Here is a 14964-nt window from a genome sequence, read left to right as displayed (position 1 = left end):
ATCCTTCAGGATTACCTGAAAATACTACTGATGGGCAGATAATCTAAGAAAGATTCAACACAAAAACAGAAAATGCTGGAAATGCCTCCTTTATCTCGTGACCTACACATCTTTGTTGCAATCTCTGCTAGCTCCCACCAATCACTGACCTTCTACTCTGCTCCAGCTGCTGCACCCACTCTTTTGCAGTATATACTTTGACACATTTTTCCCCCTCTCTAGCTCTGAAGGAGGGTCAAGTGGACTTGAAATCTCTCTCCACAATGCTGCTGGACCTGCCTCATTTTTCCAGCATTTTCTGTTTTTGTTTCAGTTTCCAGCATCCAGTTTTGTTTTTAAGAAAGATCCAAGTCCAAGTCAGAAATTTATTACTGGTATTGTTGTTGGGGACTGTTCTCAGCTATTCCTATTTCACAGTGGCTCTTAATATCAGCTTTAGTGTATCTTGATTCACAATTAGGTAGCTTCTAATTCGGTAACTTGTCGGTGGCTGTTCCTTGCCATCACCTATTCGGTGGCAACCCTTACAATCCTCATTGCTTGATGGCCAAACTTTCTGATCTTCTCTCGCTTGAGGCCCCTGCCCTGAATTCTCACTTCTCACGGTAACTAATTAGGTAACTTCTAAGGGGCAGCATGGTAGCACAGTGGTTAGCACTGCTGCTTCACAGCTCCAGGGACCTGGGTTCGATTCCCGGCTTGGGTCACTGTCTGTGCGGAGTTTGCACATTCTCCTCGTGTCTACGTGGGTTTCCTCCGGGTGCTCCGGTTTCCTCCCACAGTCCAAAGATGTGCAGGTTAGGTTGATTGGCCATGCTAAAATTGCCCCTTCGTGTCATGAGATGCGTCGATTAGAGGAATTAGCGGGTAAAATATGTAGGGATATGGGGGTAGGGCCTGGGTGGGATTGTGGTCGGTGCAGACTCGATGGGCCAAATGGCCTCTTTCTGCACTGTAGGGTTTCTATGATTTCTTTTTCTCTTTAATCTTGCAGTGCATTATCAGCAGTCACTATTGCATTTCAGATTGCCATATTATTATAAATCTATGTAATACAACTATATTCCTCCTTAACTAGACACAATGACAATATTGTGTTTTGTTATTGTGCTACCTGAATCATGTAATTAATAGGAATTATGCAAAATTGGCCGATATTAATTTTGCCCTATTTTATTATTGTGCTGTTTAGCAGAAAATACATCAAAGTACTAATATTCCGCTCTTAAGTCATTTATTTGAGTGTATTGTTTACAGTAAGTTGAAATATGGACAGAAAATGTTGGATAACGGTCTGGCAGCGTCTGTGGAGAGAAAGAGAGTTAACTTTTCAGGTCTAAATGACCCTTCTACGGAACTGAAAAAGCCAGGAATGTAAAGAATTATATAGTTAGAAAGGGGGTAGAGATGGGGCAGAAGATAAAAACAGGGATAGGTCAGGGCAAAGGAGGGATTGACAAATATGTCATGATCATATGACAAAAGGGAATGTTAATGATGCCATGAAGGGATGAAGAGTGCTAATAATGCCAAAAGGTAAGATAGCCGAATGTGTTAATGGGAACAGCTGAGCAGCAGGGGTCAAGTGGCCATGTAGGCAGGCCAGGGAGCTGAAAAATAACAACAAACTACAAAGGGGGGGAATGTAAGATGGAAGGATAAGTTTACTGTCTAAAGTTGTTGAACACAATGTTGAGTCCAGAAATCTGTAATGTGCCTAATTGCAAGATGAGGTGTGTTCTCCCAGTTTGCGTTGGACACTGCAGGAGCATCACAGCAGGCCTACGGCATCGGAGCAAGATGCCGAGTTGAAATAGTAAGCGACCGGGAGATTGGGATCATGCTTGAGGAAGGAACAAAGGTGTTCCGCAAAGCAGTCACCCAGTCTCCGTTTAGTCTCCCCAATCTAGAGGAGACCGCTTTATTTCAGTTTTCCAATTTCTGCAGTATTTTGCTTTTAATTGACATTGTTGATGTTTGCCATCAATTTCAGATCTGTTGAGTTTGATGGAAGTTCTCCATCTGACCATGTAGCTATGAATAATTGTTATTCATCTCTTTTTCCCAGAACTACTTCTCTGGTTATTTGCCAAATTTGAGAATTGAATTTTATTTCATTATGCCCTGGATTTTATACAAACTGAAGTATTTCTATAGCAAACATTTTATTGATTATATATAATTTTGTTGTTTTCATATTTTATTTCCAAATCTGTTTTTTCATGCAAGCCTTAAAAAAGACTCAGCTCATTATCACTGATGTCTTTGTTGTGAGTTTGTCAGGTGGCAAATGCATTGTTTAAATTCATTGGATCTGGATTCCATTTTCACATTGCCAAGCAAAATAATAAGCATATTGCATAAACATGATCATCCAATGCCTTCAAAGTACTTAAAATAAGACTAAAGAGAAGTATATTTTACGACTGTTTCTGTTGATTTGCATGACTGTACTGCCAGTGATGACATATTTTCTATCACCCAAACACCCGATGTTCCTGTACAATTTCTCTTTGGAAATGATAATAATGAAATGTTCCCACTGCTGCCTATATGTTTTGAGATTGATGCTTGCTAAACTGACACCAATCCAGCCAAACATAAACTTTTCCATTTACATCACAAGAATTTTCCATGATGCTAATTGTCAAGATCACTGTACCAGTGTTGTTTGATGTTTTCCACTATCCTTCATTTCACTGTACTTCCTCCCACTCCAGGCCATATCACATCATGCTGACACATAATTAATTTATGGCTAAAGACTGTGATCAATTAAGTGATTTGTTTGCATTTCTAAGTTGGTTCATATTCATATCAAACCTTTTTTGATTTTATTGCCCATGTTTCTTTCTGTGTTGTGTTGGATTGCAAATTAGTTTTGTAAACTTCTTAAAACTTTCTAATTTGAAGGAAGTTGGGGGAATTCATTTTTTGAATCCCTTACCATGAGGTGCAGGCACTGATTTGCCTTCCATATTTCAAAACAGCCCATTGAGTCTACGAACAATTGATGATCAATGAACAATTTCTATTTTGAATGTAGTTAATGGCCCTCTTTCCAAACTTTCTGATTCCATTAAGGAATCCCCTTGTTTACAAAGTTTCTTTGGTCTGGAAACTACATGAACAATCCAAATCTATTATTGGAATAACTTTAAACATACTATCTCTACCAAGTGCCCGGAGGTGGGTCATCTATTGGTTTCTCTCTTCTGACTCTGGCCCTATTAAATAAATAAACACAGGTTATCCTTTGAACTGGAACTATCCTTGGTCTGCTTCCCAGTTTCTCACAGTAAGAAGTTTAACAACACCAGGTTAAAGTCCAACAGGTTTATTTGGTAGCAAAAGCCACACAAGCTTTCGAGGCTCTGAGCCCCTTCTTCAGGTGAGTGGGAATTCTGTTCACAAACAGAACTTATAAGACACAGACTCAATTTACATGAATAATGGTTGGAATGCGAATACTTACAACTAATCCAGTCTTTAAGAAACAAAACAATGGGAGTGGAGAGAGCATCAAGACAGGCTAAAAAGATGTGTATTGTCTCCAGACAAGACAGCCAGTGAAACTCTGCAGGTCCACGCAACTGTGGGAGTTACAAATAGTGTGACATAAATTCTGATTCTAGGATCGCATGATAAAGACTCAGGAGGAAAAAAGCAGAAATATTTATGTGAAATAGTGTGACATAAACCCAATATCCCGGTTGAGGCCGTCCTTGTGTGTGCGGAACCTGGCTATCAGTTTCTGCTCAGCGACTCTGCGCTGTCGTGTGTCGCGAAGGCCGCCTTGGAGAACGCTTACCCGAATATCAGAGGCCGAATGCCCGTGACCGCTGAAGTGCTCCCCAACAGGAAGAGAACAGTCTTGCCTGGTGATTGTCGAGCGGTGTTCATTCATCCGTTGTCGCAGCGTCTGCATAGTTTCCCCAATGTACCATGCCTCGGGTATTAGTTGTAAGTATTCGCATTCCAACCATTATTCATGTAAATTGAGTCTGTGTCTTATAAGTTCTGTTTGTGAACAGAATTCCCACTCACCTGAAGAAGGGGCTCAGAGCCTCGAAAGCTTGTGTGGCTTTTGCTACCAAATAAACCTGTTGGACTTTAACCTGGTGTTGTTAAACTTCTTACTGTGTTTACCCCAGTCCAACGCCGGCATCTCCACATCCCAGTTTCTCAACAGTATTCCATTTATCTGCATTGAAATTCAATTCCTAACTGAAAGTTATTTCCTAAAACAGATGATTTATGAAGTCAGATGTTTACAACAAGATTTTACAATGGTATATTGACTTAGTTTTTGCTTAATTATTAATTATTACTTAATACTAACTTATTTTGAACATCAGTGAAGTTTCATTTTTGATACTTTTCACTATGTTAATACATGTGACAATAATAAATCAAATCACATTTTCTGATTAAGCTTTTACAGTTTCTGGAATGTTCAATCACAAAGTGCAATTTTATTCTTGGATCTTGGCTTCATTGATATATTCACTCAGAAGACAATTTGCTTTGTACCGGTGATGCAAGATAATTTTAATTTTCCTCATCAGTTTTCTTTCTTCCATGTATAGACTCTTTGCTGGGTGACAGTTCCATGGCTGGCCTTTCAGTATCTTACATAAGTAACATGATATTATTCATAATTTATCTCAGAAATGTTTTGTTTGGGACAGGGTCTTGCTGAACTTCATAATGGAAAGGAAAACTCTGTTGAGGGATATACACCCAAAGCATAACAACTTATCTTTTCCTTTTACAGATGCTGATTGACCTACAGTATATTTCCAGCATTTTCAATTTTTATTTTGTTGATGAATTCGGGCAGGTTGCTTCTCTGCTCTGGATTACAGTTAACTCACCAGTGTCTTAAATCCTGGGAAAGTTGAATCTGCTGAGCTAATTTCAATGCAAATGCAACCATTGATATGGTCCAACAATGGATGCATTATCACTTGACTAATTTGCTGCCTATATACCAAATGCATTTATCCAGTCATTGAATGTACCTTCAAATTTGTTTCTGAAGGAGAAAACAAACACCAAGTTGATGAATGGGCTAAACTGCAAGATGAATACTGTTAAATTAATTAATGTATATTTTTTATTCATTCCTTTACATATAGGGCAATCTTCAAATACACCAGGTGCATGTTAGTCAAGATGGTCAGGTAAGTGGTTTTATGAGATGATTTTGATTTACTTATTTATTACTTTTTGATTTACATATTCCCACATGTGTATTTGCTACTTTAGAGCACTTCTGGCAAATTAGATGGTCTTTAATAACTTTGTAGTGAATTTGGTGGATTGCCACGATTTTTGAAAGGCTGTAATTAATGGCAGTTTTCAACAAGGAAATCAGATTATTATCATGGTTAATGGCATATCAATGTAATGTTCGTTAATCTCATCGTAAGCTTCATAAATATTTGATTGAAATGATTTCCAGATGTATTTTTTCTGGCATTGCATTCTTTTAATGTATCTCAGTTACTCAATAATATATAACAGAACATAAGTGTGAGATTGTAGGAGTTTTTTCAGAGAGCTATGTATTATACTGGCTTTCATATGAGAGATTTCTCTTCTTAATTACGGCTCAGCAAATACAAAGAACTCTTGGAGACAGTAATTTTGGTTGAAGACGTACTTTATTGCCCAGGCCTGGTCCGCACGCATAGGAGAACAATTTGAGGCAGCCTAAATTATTCTAAATTACATTGCCTTTGGTATTATAATTATACGATTTTCAAAAATCATTTGCCCACCCCCTCTGCTCATCCTGACGGACAGGAACCAATCATTATTAGTATATTTCATTTGCCTTGACCAATAACTCACTACTCTCTGATGGCATGGAAATACGTTAATGAAGTTCTTTCTCTTTGTATCCTAGCAACTCTTTGTTGGGAAGTTGTATTGCTCTATTCATTTGACTCTCTGGGATTGCTTGTACTATCTGAGACCCATGCTGATAGGAGAGTTTTCTTTTGCTTCACTCAATAGCTGTTTGTTTTTCAAAGAATGTGGTTCTTTTGACTCAGCTATATCCCATTATGCCTTGGGGAAGTGTGTAGTTGGCCAAGGTGTATTTTATAATGCGGAATGTAATATAGTTTCAAAAATACATGCTTAAATTCTCTAACAGTGGTTATATGTGTTTCTATGCAAACAGTACCTTTGTAACTCCAGATACTTTGTGATTTATCTATATCATATTCACTCTAAATTAATCTATTCTAGTCTATTAGCCTTTTAGTCCCAGGTTTTAGTCCAAAGATAGAAAATATAGAAAAAGCCTCTCAAAACAGCAATTTCCAAAAGAAGAATTCATCCAAATTCATGATAAAGGATGGCTGGACAAAGGTGGCTTGATAATATGGCTAAGGAAAGTTTGTGATTTTGATGAATGTCTTCTCTCTTTCAATCACTTTTAGTCCAAAGATGTGCGGGTTAGGTTGATTGGCCAGGTTAAAAATTGTCCCTTAGAGTCCTGGGATGCGTAGGTTAGAGGGATTAGTGGGTAAAATATGTGGGGGGAGGGCCTGGGTGGGATTGTGGTCGGTGCAGACTCGATGGGCCGAATGGCCTCCTTCTGCACTGTAGGGTTTCTATGTTTCTATGTTCTATGTTATTCTAAACCCCCTCTAACAGAGATGAATTGATTATGCAGTTATTTTATCCTGTACTAAACCTAATTTTCAAGGATAATCTAGGTATTTTAGAAGTTATTATAAAATGCCAATGGCTGTAATTTACGTTGTGCATTCTGCTTAATTGTTTGCAATGAAATTTTAGCTGCATTTTGTTTATCTTGAAAATGCCCTATAAAAGTTTATTTCTTAACAGAAATATTTTATCTAAGGAAACTAATGGATTTGCAGTTTTGTTACAATTGTTACAATGGCATTATTGTGTATACTCATGTAAAAGTTGGTCCCCTACATTTTGGCAAGCATTTAGTCTTAGAAATTCAGCTTTTACATGAGGGGTTGAAATCTACCCTCTCCATTTTCTTGCTCTCACAGAATTTCCAGGTTGGACTCTGTTCCCACTAACTGCCCAGATGACCATCTACATTTTGATTTCATTCCAGGTTACCACAACCCATTCATACAGGGTTGCTAATGTTGGAGCCTGAATGCCTCTCTTGATGAATGTCTTCTCTCTTTCAATCATAAAGTAATTCCACTTTTTCTCATGCTATCCTTGAAGGTATTGAGGCTGGTCAAACCTGTTATGCAACTTAACGTCAACAGCACATCGACAAGGTGTGATCTGACCAGGTCCTGGATGTGTATTCATTCAGAGGACCTGGACTTTGCTAACTAGGCCAGCACTTATTACCCATCCCTAATTGCCCTTGACAAGTTGGTCGTGAGCTGCCTTTTTGAACTGCAGCAGTTCATGAGGTGTAGGTACACCCACAGTACTGTTAGGGGGAAGACATTTTTCCTTACGTAATACTCTTGGTCAGAAACTCTAAACTTTCCTTAGCCATATTATCAAGCCACCTTTGTCCAGCCATCCTTTATCATGAATTTGGATGAATTCTTCTTTTGGAAATTGCTGTTTTGAGAGGCTTTTTCTATCGATTATCGCCATTGGCTTAAGCTTTGTCTTATCAGACATATACAACAGCAGAATGTTGAATCAACACTTTACATGGCCAGTTATCTTCACCAGCACTCTTTTCTCTCCAATGTTGCTTACCATTTGACTGGCTGGCATGTCAAAGTTCTTGGGAGTCTCATCTTCTGAAATACAGTAAGCCTGTCATCAAGCTCTGTTGAGAGATGCTGTGAAATCTTAGTCTCTGCCACAGTACAAAATTGTTTCTCTTTGTAAACCTGGTTCACCATCCATGCTCAGTTTGAAATCTGCAATGCTAAGTTTTTTGCTTGCTTCAGGGCGAAGATTCAGTTAGGTCCTTGAGAAACTGAGTCCATTCTGGCAATTGTCATTGTATTTTGCAGCTTTCTTTCCCAACACAACCACATGCTAGGTTTTCTTCTGTTTGCACCTTTATTCTTAGGCATCTGCCTAAACTGTGGAGAGAGTTTCCTTCAATCTCAAGTTATTCTTCAGTATGTTGAATTTTCTAGCTGCTGCTCGAGAATTATTTGCTTGCTGTGTAATCTGAATGACTTTAAGTTGGAACTGGGCTGTGTACCTGCTGATACCGTGCTGCCATATTAGAGGGCAGGATTGGCAGAAACGCAGTACGCACCAGTGAAGTGGTATCCTTGAACCACAGGTTGATGTGCGCAGTTATGAGGAGCCTTCAGTGGTGTGCTATTCTCTAATTCTTTCAATGAATAGGCTTCCACCAGGACAAGTTGGGCTCCATCAGAGTGCGGGTGGTAAATACTAAGAATTTGGATATTTTAGCTAAAGGCCAGGGCTTAACTTATACATGATAAATATGAAAAATGAATTGTCCTCTGGCCAATAGTCAGCGGTTGGCTTTTATGCAAGGTTGACCATTACAAGGGAGCGTATATGGTACTTCATGCATGACAATTATCAGCATTGTAAGTTGCTTCTAACATTTTTAGGGTCAGTCAGCATTGTAAGTGCTGGCTGACACAAAGCAATTCTCTCGTCCTGCTTGTTATTCCTACCTCCCATCCTGCGCCTCCCAAGGTTAACATTTAATGTGCCAGACAACTGTACACGCAAAGCCCAGTGTTAATGGTGCAGAATGTTGTTGCTGTATACTGAAAATAAGAACCCGTAGTAGAATTTCCACTTTCAGTGTACACAGGTAGCATTCAAAGCCAACAGCACCAAGAAAATTGCAAAGAACGAGAGTAGCAACTTTGATTTTAAAAACAGAAATTAACATTTTGATTTTTAATATAACAATTAAATCACAATTTGCACAATACCTAACTAAACAATCGCTCTCCCACATCCACATTCCTCATTCCCCCAACTGACAAAAAGATACATTAAGAATCAATTGCTGTTTTTAATTATATGGAGTTAATTATACAATTGTACCATAATACAGTTAATTTCACAATAGTCATCTTCCAATCTGTTATTTTCATTTGGATTTTATGACTAATGCAGATGGACTGATAAATTTTCTAACAGAGAAGAATCCTCCTGAGCATAAACATTTTAACAATAAATAGTGTATCGGAAGGAAGGGTCAGAGGCTGCAGCCCTGTTGTGACAATTTTCCGATCTGTTTTGTTTTAGTGTGATACCTATCGAACGTGCAGGATTGATGAATTTACCCCAATGTATTAAGAATTATTTTTGTTTGGATAATAGCAAAGTAAAATTGGATATTGATTGTGAAAACATTTAAAGGTATCTTCTTTCAGGATTTATTTTTATTCTGTAGTTCATTAGAGGGCAGCACTGCAACACTGGTAATTGTATATTGAGTAGGTATGATTCATCTTTTGGCAAAGTGGACTATTCTCTTCCTTGATAATTAACAACACAAGGATCTATTGGCTGTGGTTGCTGTACCACACAAAGAGTTTGAGACAGAAAATGAATACTTCATATATCAAGCCTTGATCTTATTTAACCCTTAACCATCTGCTTTACCAGCAGATGTTCTCCAAAGTAAAATTCATTTTGAACAGAATACATCTGGACTACAAGAGGCTACATTTTGCATTTGTGAAGTAGGATGACCACACTCCATTTTTGCCACAATTTATTATTTCATGGGATGCAAACGTTGGTGGCGGGGATAGCATTTATTGAGCATACTGAATTGTCCTTGAGAAGGTGGTGGTGAGCAGTCTTCTTAAAACGCTGTAGTCCATGTGGTGTAGGTGTACCCATTGTGCTGTTAAGGAGGGAATTCCAGGATTTTGATCCAGCGGCAGTGAGGCAATGATGATATAATTCCAGATCAGGATGTTGTGTGGCTTGGTGGGGAGATTGCAGGTTCACATTGTTCTGCTGCCCTTGTCCTTCTAGGTGGTAGGGGTAGAGGTCGGAGGTTTGGAAGGTATTGTTGAAGATATTTTGGTGAGTTGCTGCAGTTTTGCTTGTACACACTGCTGTCACTGTCAGTGGTGGAGGGAGTGAATGTTTAAGGAGATGGATGGAGTGGAAATCCAGCAGGCTGCTTTGTTTTGAATGGTGTTGAGCTTCTTGAATGTTTTTGGAGTTGCACTTATCCAGACAATTTGAGAGTATTCCTTCACTCTCCTGATTTGTGCCATGGGCAGGCTTTGGGGAGTCAAGAGGTGAGTTACTCTGCAGAATCTCTATCCTCTGACTGGCTCTTGTAGCCACAGTATTTATATGGCTAGTCCAGTTCAGTGTCTGGCAAATGTGACCCGCAGATGTAGACAGTGAGAGATTCAGGGATCGTAATACCATTGAAAATCAACTTGTATATAGTTACACAAGCTGCGCATTTTTTACATGAGCACACCAGATACTTGGCGGCCTGGAATGCTCAAGCAGTCCTTTAAAAGTATGTAAAATTTTCATCAAAATAAATGTTTTGTTTGTATTTTCTGGTTAATCAACTTAATTTCATTTTATGCATTATTGATTTTGTGCAAACTCCTACATTGTTACATTTTTTGTTAACTTTGCTTGTGGGATTTGAGTTTGAGCTGGCAAATATATTTAAATGTAGATAGGAAACACAATAGGCATTCTGGAGCAGCGCTTCCATTGATTGAATAAGTCAGATCAGCCTGAAACTGTCTGCTGTAATAGTTGTTTTCTATGTCCTTCTTAACAACTTAGTCTTATTGACCCTGAGATGAACTTCCAATCAGATGTCTACTCCATCACTAAGGATGCCTATTTCTACCTGTGTAACATCATCCAACTCTGATTTTCAACTGCTACTGAAAACATCGTCCCTGCTCTTTTTACTTGAAACCAGCCTACGCCAGTCCTTGGCTGGCCTGCCTCCTGAATTCCACTCCATAAACTTGAACTCATCCATAATTTTGTTGCCTGTTCCCTAACTTGTAAGAAATCCTATCCGAACATACAAGCATGGAGCAGGAGTAGGCCACTCAGCTCCTCGAGCTTGCTCCACCATTTAATAAGATCATGGCTGATCAGATAGTAATCTCAAATCTGCATCCCACCTACCCCCAAGGACCTATCACCCCCTTGCTTATCACGAGTCTTATCCATCTCTGCCTTAAAAATATTCAAAGACTCTGGTTCCACCATCTTTTCAGGAAGTGTCCCAAAGACTCATGACCCTCTGAGAGAAAAAAATTCACCTCATCTTCGTTTTAAGTGGGCAACCTCTTATTTAAAACAGTGACCCCAAGTTCTAGATTCTCCCATAAGAAGAAACATCCTTTCCACATCCACCCTGTCAAGAGCCCTCAGAATCTTGTCAAAGAAGTCACCGCTTACTTTTCTGAAATCCAGCAGATACAAGCCTAGCCTGTCCAACCTTTCCTCATAAGACAATCCACCCATTCCAGGTATTAGTCTGATAAACCTTCTCTGAACTGTTTCCAATGCATTTACATCCTTCGTTAAATAAGGTGACCAATACTATATACAGTACTCCAAATGTGGTCTCACTGTTCCTGTATAACTGAAGCATAGCTTCCCAAATTTTATATTCAATTGTCCTTGCAGTAAATGATAACTTTCTATTAACTACCCTAATTACATGCCTCATCAGCATACTAGCTTTTTGTGATTCATGCCTTGGGACACCCAGATGCCTTTAAGTCTCAGAGCTCTGCAATTTCTCACCATTTAGATAGAATCGTAGAACCCCTACAGAAAGAGGCCATTCGGCCCATCGAGACTACACTGACAACAATCCCACCCAGGCCCAATCTCCATAACCCCATGTATTTACCCTGACACTAAGGGGAAACTTAGCATGGCCAGTCAACCTAACCTGCACGTTTTTGGACTGTGGGAGGAACTTGGAGGAAACCCACGCAGACACTGGGAGAATGTGCATACTCCACACATTCACCCGAGGCCGGAATTGAACCCAGCCCCTGGCGCTGTGAGGCAGTAGTGCTAACCACTGTGACACCGTCCCGCCCCTAATATTCTCTTTCATTCTTCCTGTCAAAATGGTCAATTTCATATTTTCTCACATCATACTCCATTTGCCAGATCTTTACCCACTCAACCTATCTATATCTTTTTATGTCCTCTTCACAACTTACTTTCCTCCCTATCATTGTGTCATCAGCAAATCTGAAAACCATCCTGTCAAGTTCATCATCCAAGTCATTTATATAAATTATAAACAGTTGAGGTCCCAGCACTGATCCCTGTGAAATACCACTTGCCAACCTGAAAAAAAATATTTATGCCTACTCTTTGTTTCCTGTTAGCTAGCCAATTTTCTACCCATGCCAATATATTATCCCCTATACCATGAGCTTTTATTTTCCGCAATAACCCCTGATGTGACATTTTATCAAATGTCTTCTGGAAATTGAAGTACAGTACATCCACTGGTTCCCCTTTATCCACAGCACATGTTTCTTCCTCAAAAAACTCCAATAAGTTGGTTAAACATGATTTCCCTTTCACAAAACCATGTTGACTCTGCCTCATTACCTTGATCTCATCCAAGTGCTATTTTACTAATAGCTGCTAACATTTTCCCTACAACAGATGTTAAGCTAACTGGTCTGTAATTTTCAACTTTCTGTCTCCCTCCCTTTTTGAATAAATGAGTTAAAATTGCTATCTTTCAGTGTAATGGGACCTTCCGCGAAGCTAGGGAGTTTTGGAAAATTAAAACCAATGTATCAACTATCTTACTAGCCACTTCTTTTAAGACCCTAGGATGAAATCCATCAGGACACGGGCTCTTGTCAGCCCACAGCTTCAACAATTTACTCAGTCCCACTTCCCTGGTGACTAACTCGCCCATCGCAATATGCTTGCTGACCTATTTGGCTCTTTGTCAGGCAAGGCCTTGATTTTAAAATTCTTATTCTTGTTTTAAAAGTCTTCCCTATCTTTTTTACCCTTCTCCATGAAGCCTCCAAGATCACTGCTCTCTTTCAATTTTGGTCTTTTATGCATCTTCTGATTTTAATTACTCCCCCAGTTGCCGGGTACTTTCAGTTTTCTTGATCTTAATCTCTGGAATTCCCTTCCTATACCTTTCTCCCTCTCTCTGCTCTTCTAAGATACTCCTTAAAAGATACCTTTTTGAACAAGCTTTTAGTCACCCGTCTTAATACCTCCTTATGTCGCTCAGTGTCAGATTGCATCTGATAACATTTCTGTGAAGTGCCTTAGGGTATTTTAACTGTGTCAAAGGTGCTGCATAAGTTCAGTTGTTTTGGAGTCATTGAAAGAACTATCCATCTCAAGATGGTGAATGTGAGATATCAGATGTAGATGATCAGAATACAAAGGAAGTTGAGAATAGTCCTCCAGGGATCTGTAGCAGCTGCGAGAGCAATTAATGAGACTTTCACAATAGAAACCTTTTCCTTTTCACCATTCGTATTACTCTCATTAATGCCGTCACCAACACCAGCTATAGATGTGGAAAACCATGCATCATTTACAAATTTCTCATATTCTCCCAGAAACACTTTGGGCTGAAATATGTCACTTTCATTTTTTGTAAGAACAAACAAGGGATATCCATTGACTATTCCTGAATCGGGCAATAACTCTGTATAATCTCGCTGAAGTCATTCTTCTGTCACCATCACCCTTTATTTACAATATGCATAAAGTGCTGTCTGGTGGCTACAGTGTATAAGTTAAGCCCCAGAGTGCTTCAACTGCTGGCCTAAGTGGAGTCAGCTGGTTTTAAACCCCCACAGCTCCTTCCCTATTGGCTGAGCTTCCACTCGCCTGATAGGGGAGTTCGTACTCTACGAGGCCCACGGGAAGATAGCCCGTGTCCATCATAACATCTCTCCCACCTCAAGTCTGTTTTGTCCCTAACACCTCCGCCACGGGAGTGCCTTTTCCGTCGCTTGGTGGATTTCCCAGGAGTTCGCCTTGGCATGTTATAGGTTTCGCTGGAGTATTATGGAAGGTTTAGGGTCATAATAGCCTTTAACCAAGTCTACCAATTAATTAAAGGTTTTGGAGTCGGGGCATCCAAATAGGTCAGACTTTTTATTACACTGAAGGTTGGGACCCCGCAGGGTTACTTTCTGCTTCTCGATATTGTTGGCCCCAAAAAAACCGCATGTGCTCTGCGTATTGGGAATTGTCTTCTATGCTCGCATTGTAGGCTTCAAGTTTACCAAAGAGGCATTTTTCTTACTGGAGGATTATTTATCTCGACAGCAAAGATTGTCGGGCAGGGAGAAAAAAAACTTGTTTTACTCCTCATTGCCAATGTAATAATCTCGCTGAGGCCAGTCTTCTGTTACCATCACACTTTATTTACAATATGCATAAAGTGCCATCCAGTGGCGACAGTGTACAGGTCAAGCCCCAGAGTCCTTCAGCTGCAAGGAGTAAGAGTACTTAAGGAAATAGCCCTGGAAATAGAGATCCATTGGTGGTTATCTTCCAAGATTCTTCACTTATCTGTTTCCCTGTAACATTGAAGAAATTGAGTTGGCTGAAGACTGGCATCTGTGATGATTAGAACCGTGGGAGGATGCAAAGATAAGCATCGACTCAACACTTTTGACTGCCAATGGTTGTAAATATTTCAGTCTTGACTTATAAGCACTAATGTGTTGAGCTCTTCCATCATTGAGAATGAGGATGTTGTTGAAACCATCTCCTCCCATTAGTTGTTTAATTATTCACTTCCATTCTGGATATGTAGTTCTGTGTTGTATATTCAACAGGTTGGCCTGTGATTGACTAATATCACCTTCCCAACCAAGCTTGGTTACAGGGCAACAGAAAATGCTGGAAAATCTCAGCAGGTTGATAGCATCTGTGGAGAGAAAACAGAGCTAACTTTTCAAATCTGGATGACTCTTCGTCAGAGCCTGGTCATCTGCAGTAATTTACCCT

General features: G+C 39.5%; 1 protein-coding gene across 6 annotated transcripts in view; it reads left to right on the top strand.

Annotated features, from left to right (window-relative positions):
* banp (BTG3 associated nuclear protein) overlaps positions 1 to 14964 on the top strand; it is a 186278-nt gene that overhangs the window by 119932 nt on the left and 51382 nt on the right. For 5 of the 6 annotated variants that reach the window (XR_013497607.1, XM_078210746.1, XM_078210742.1 and 2 more), the window contains one exon: positions 5142 to 5186. The exons of the other annotated variant lie outside the window; for it this stretch is intronic. Coding sequence is in view for 4 of the 5 variants with exons in the window: in XM_078210746.1 (XP_078066872.1) it covers positions 5142 to 5186 (45 nt within the window). In the remaining variant the exon portion in view is untranslated. The remainder of the gene's footprint in view (positions 1 to 5141; positions 5187 to 14964) is intronic. 6 annotated transcript variants of the gene reach the window in all.

This window comes from Mustelus asterias, chromosome 4 (assembly GCF_964213995.1).
Source record: "Mustelus asterias chromosome 4, sMusAst1.hap1.1, whole genome shotgun sequence".
In the NCBI taxonomy this organism is placed as follows: domain Eukaryota; kingdom Metazoa; phylum Chordata; class Chondrichthyes; order Carcharhiniformes; family Triakidae; genus Mustelus; species Mustelus asterias.
This window is presented reverse-complemented; position numbering and strand designations above follow the sequence as displayed.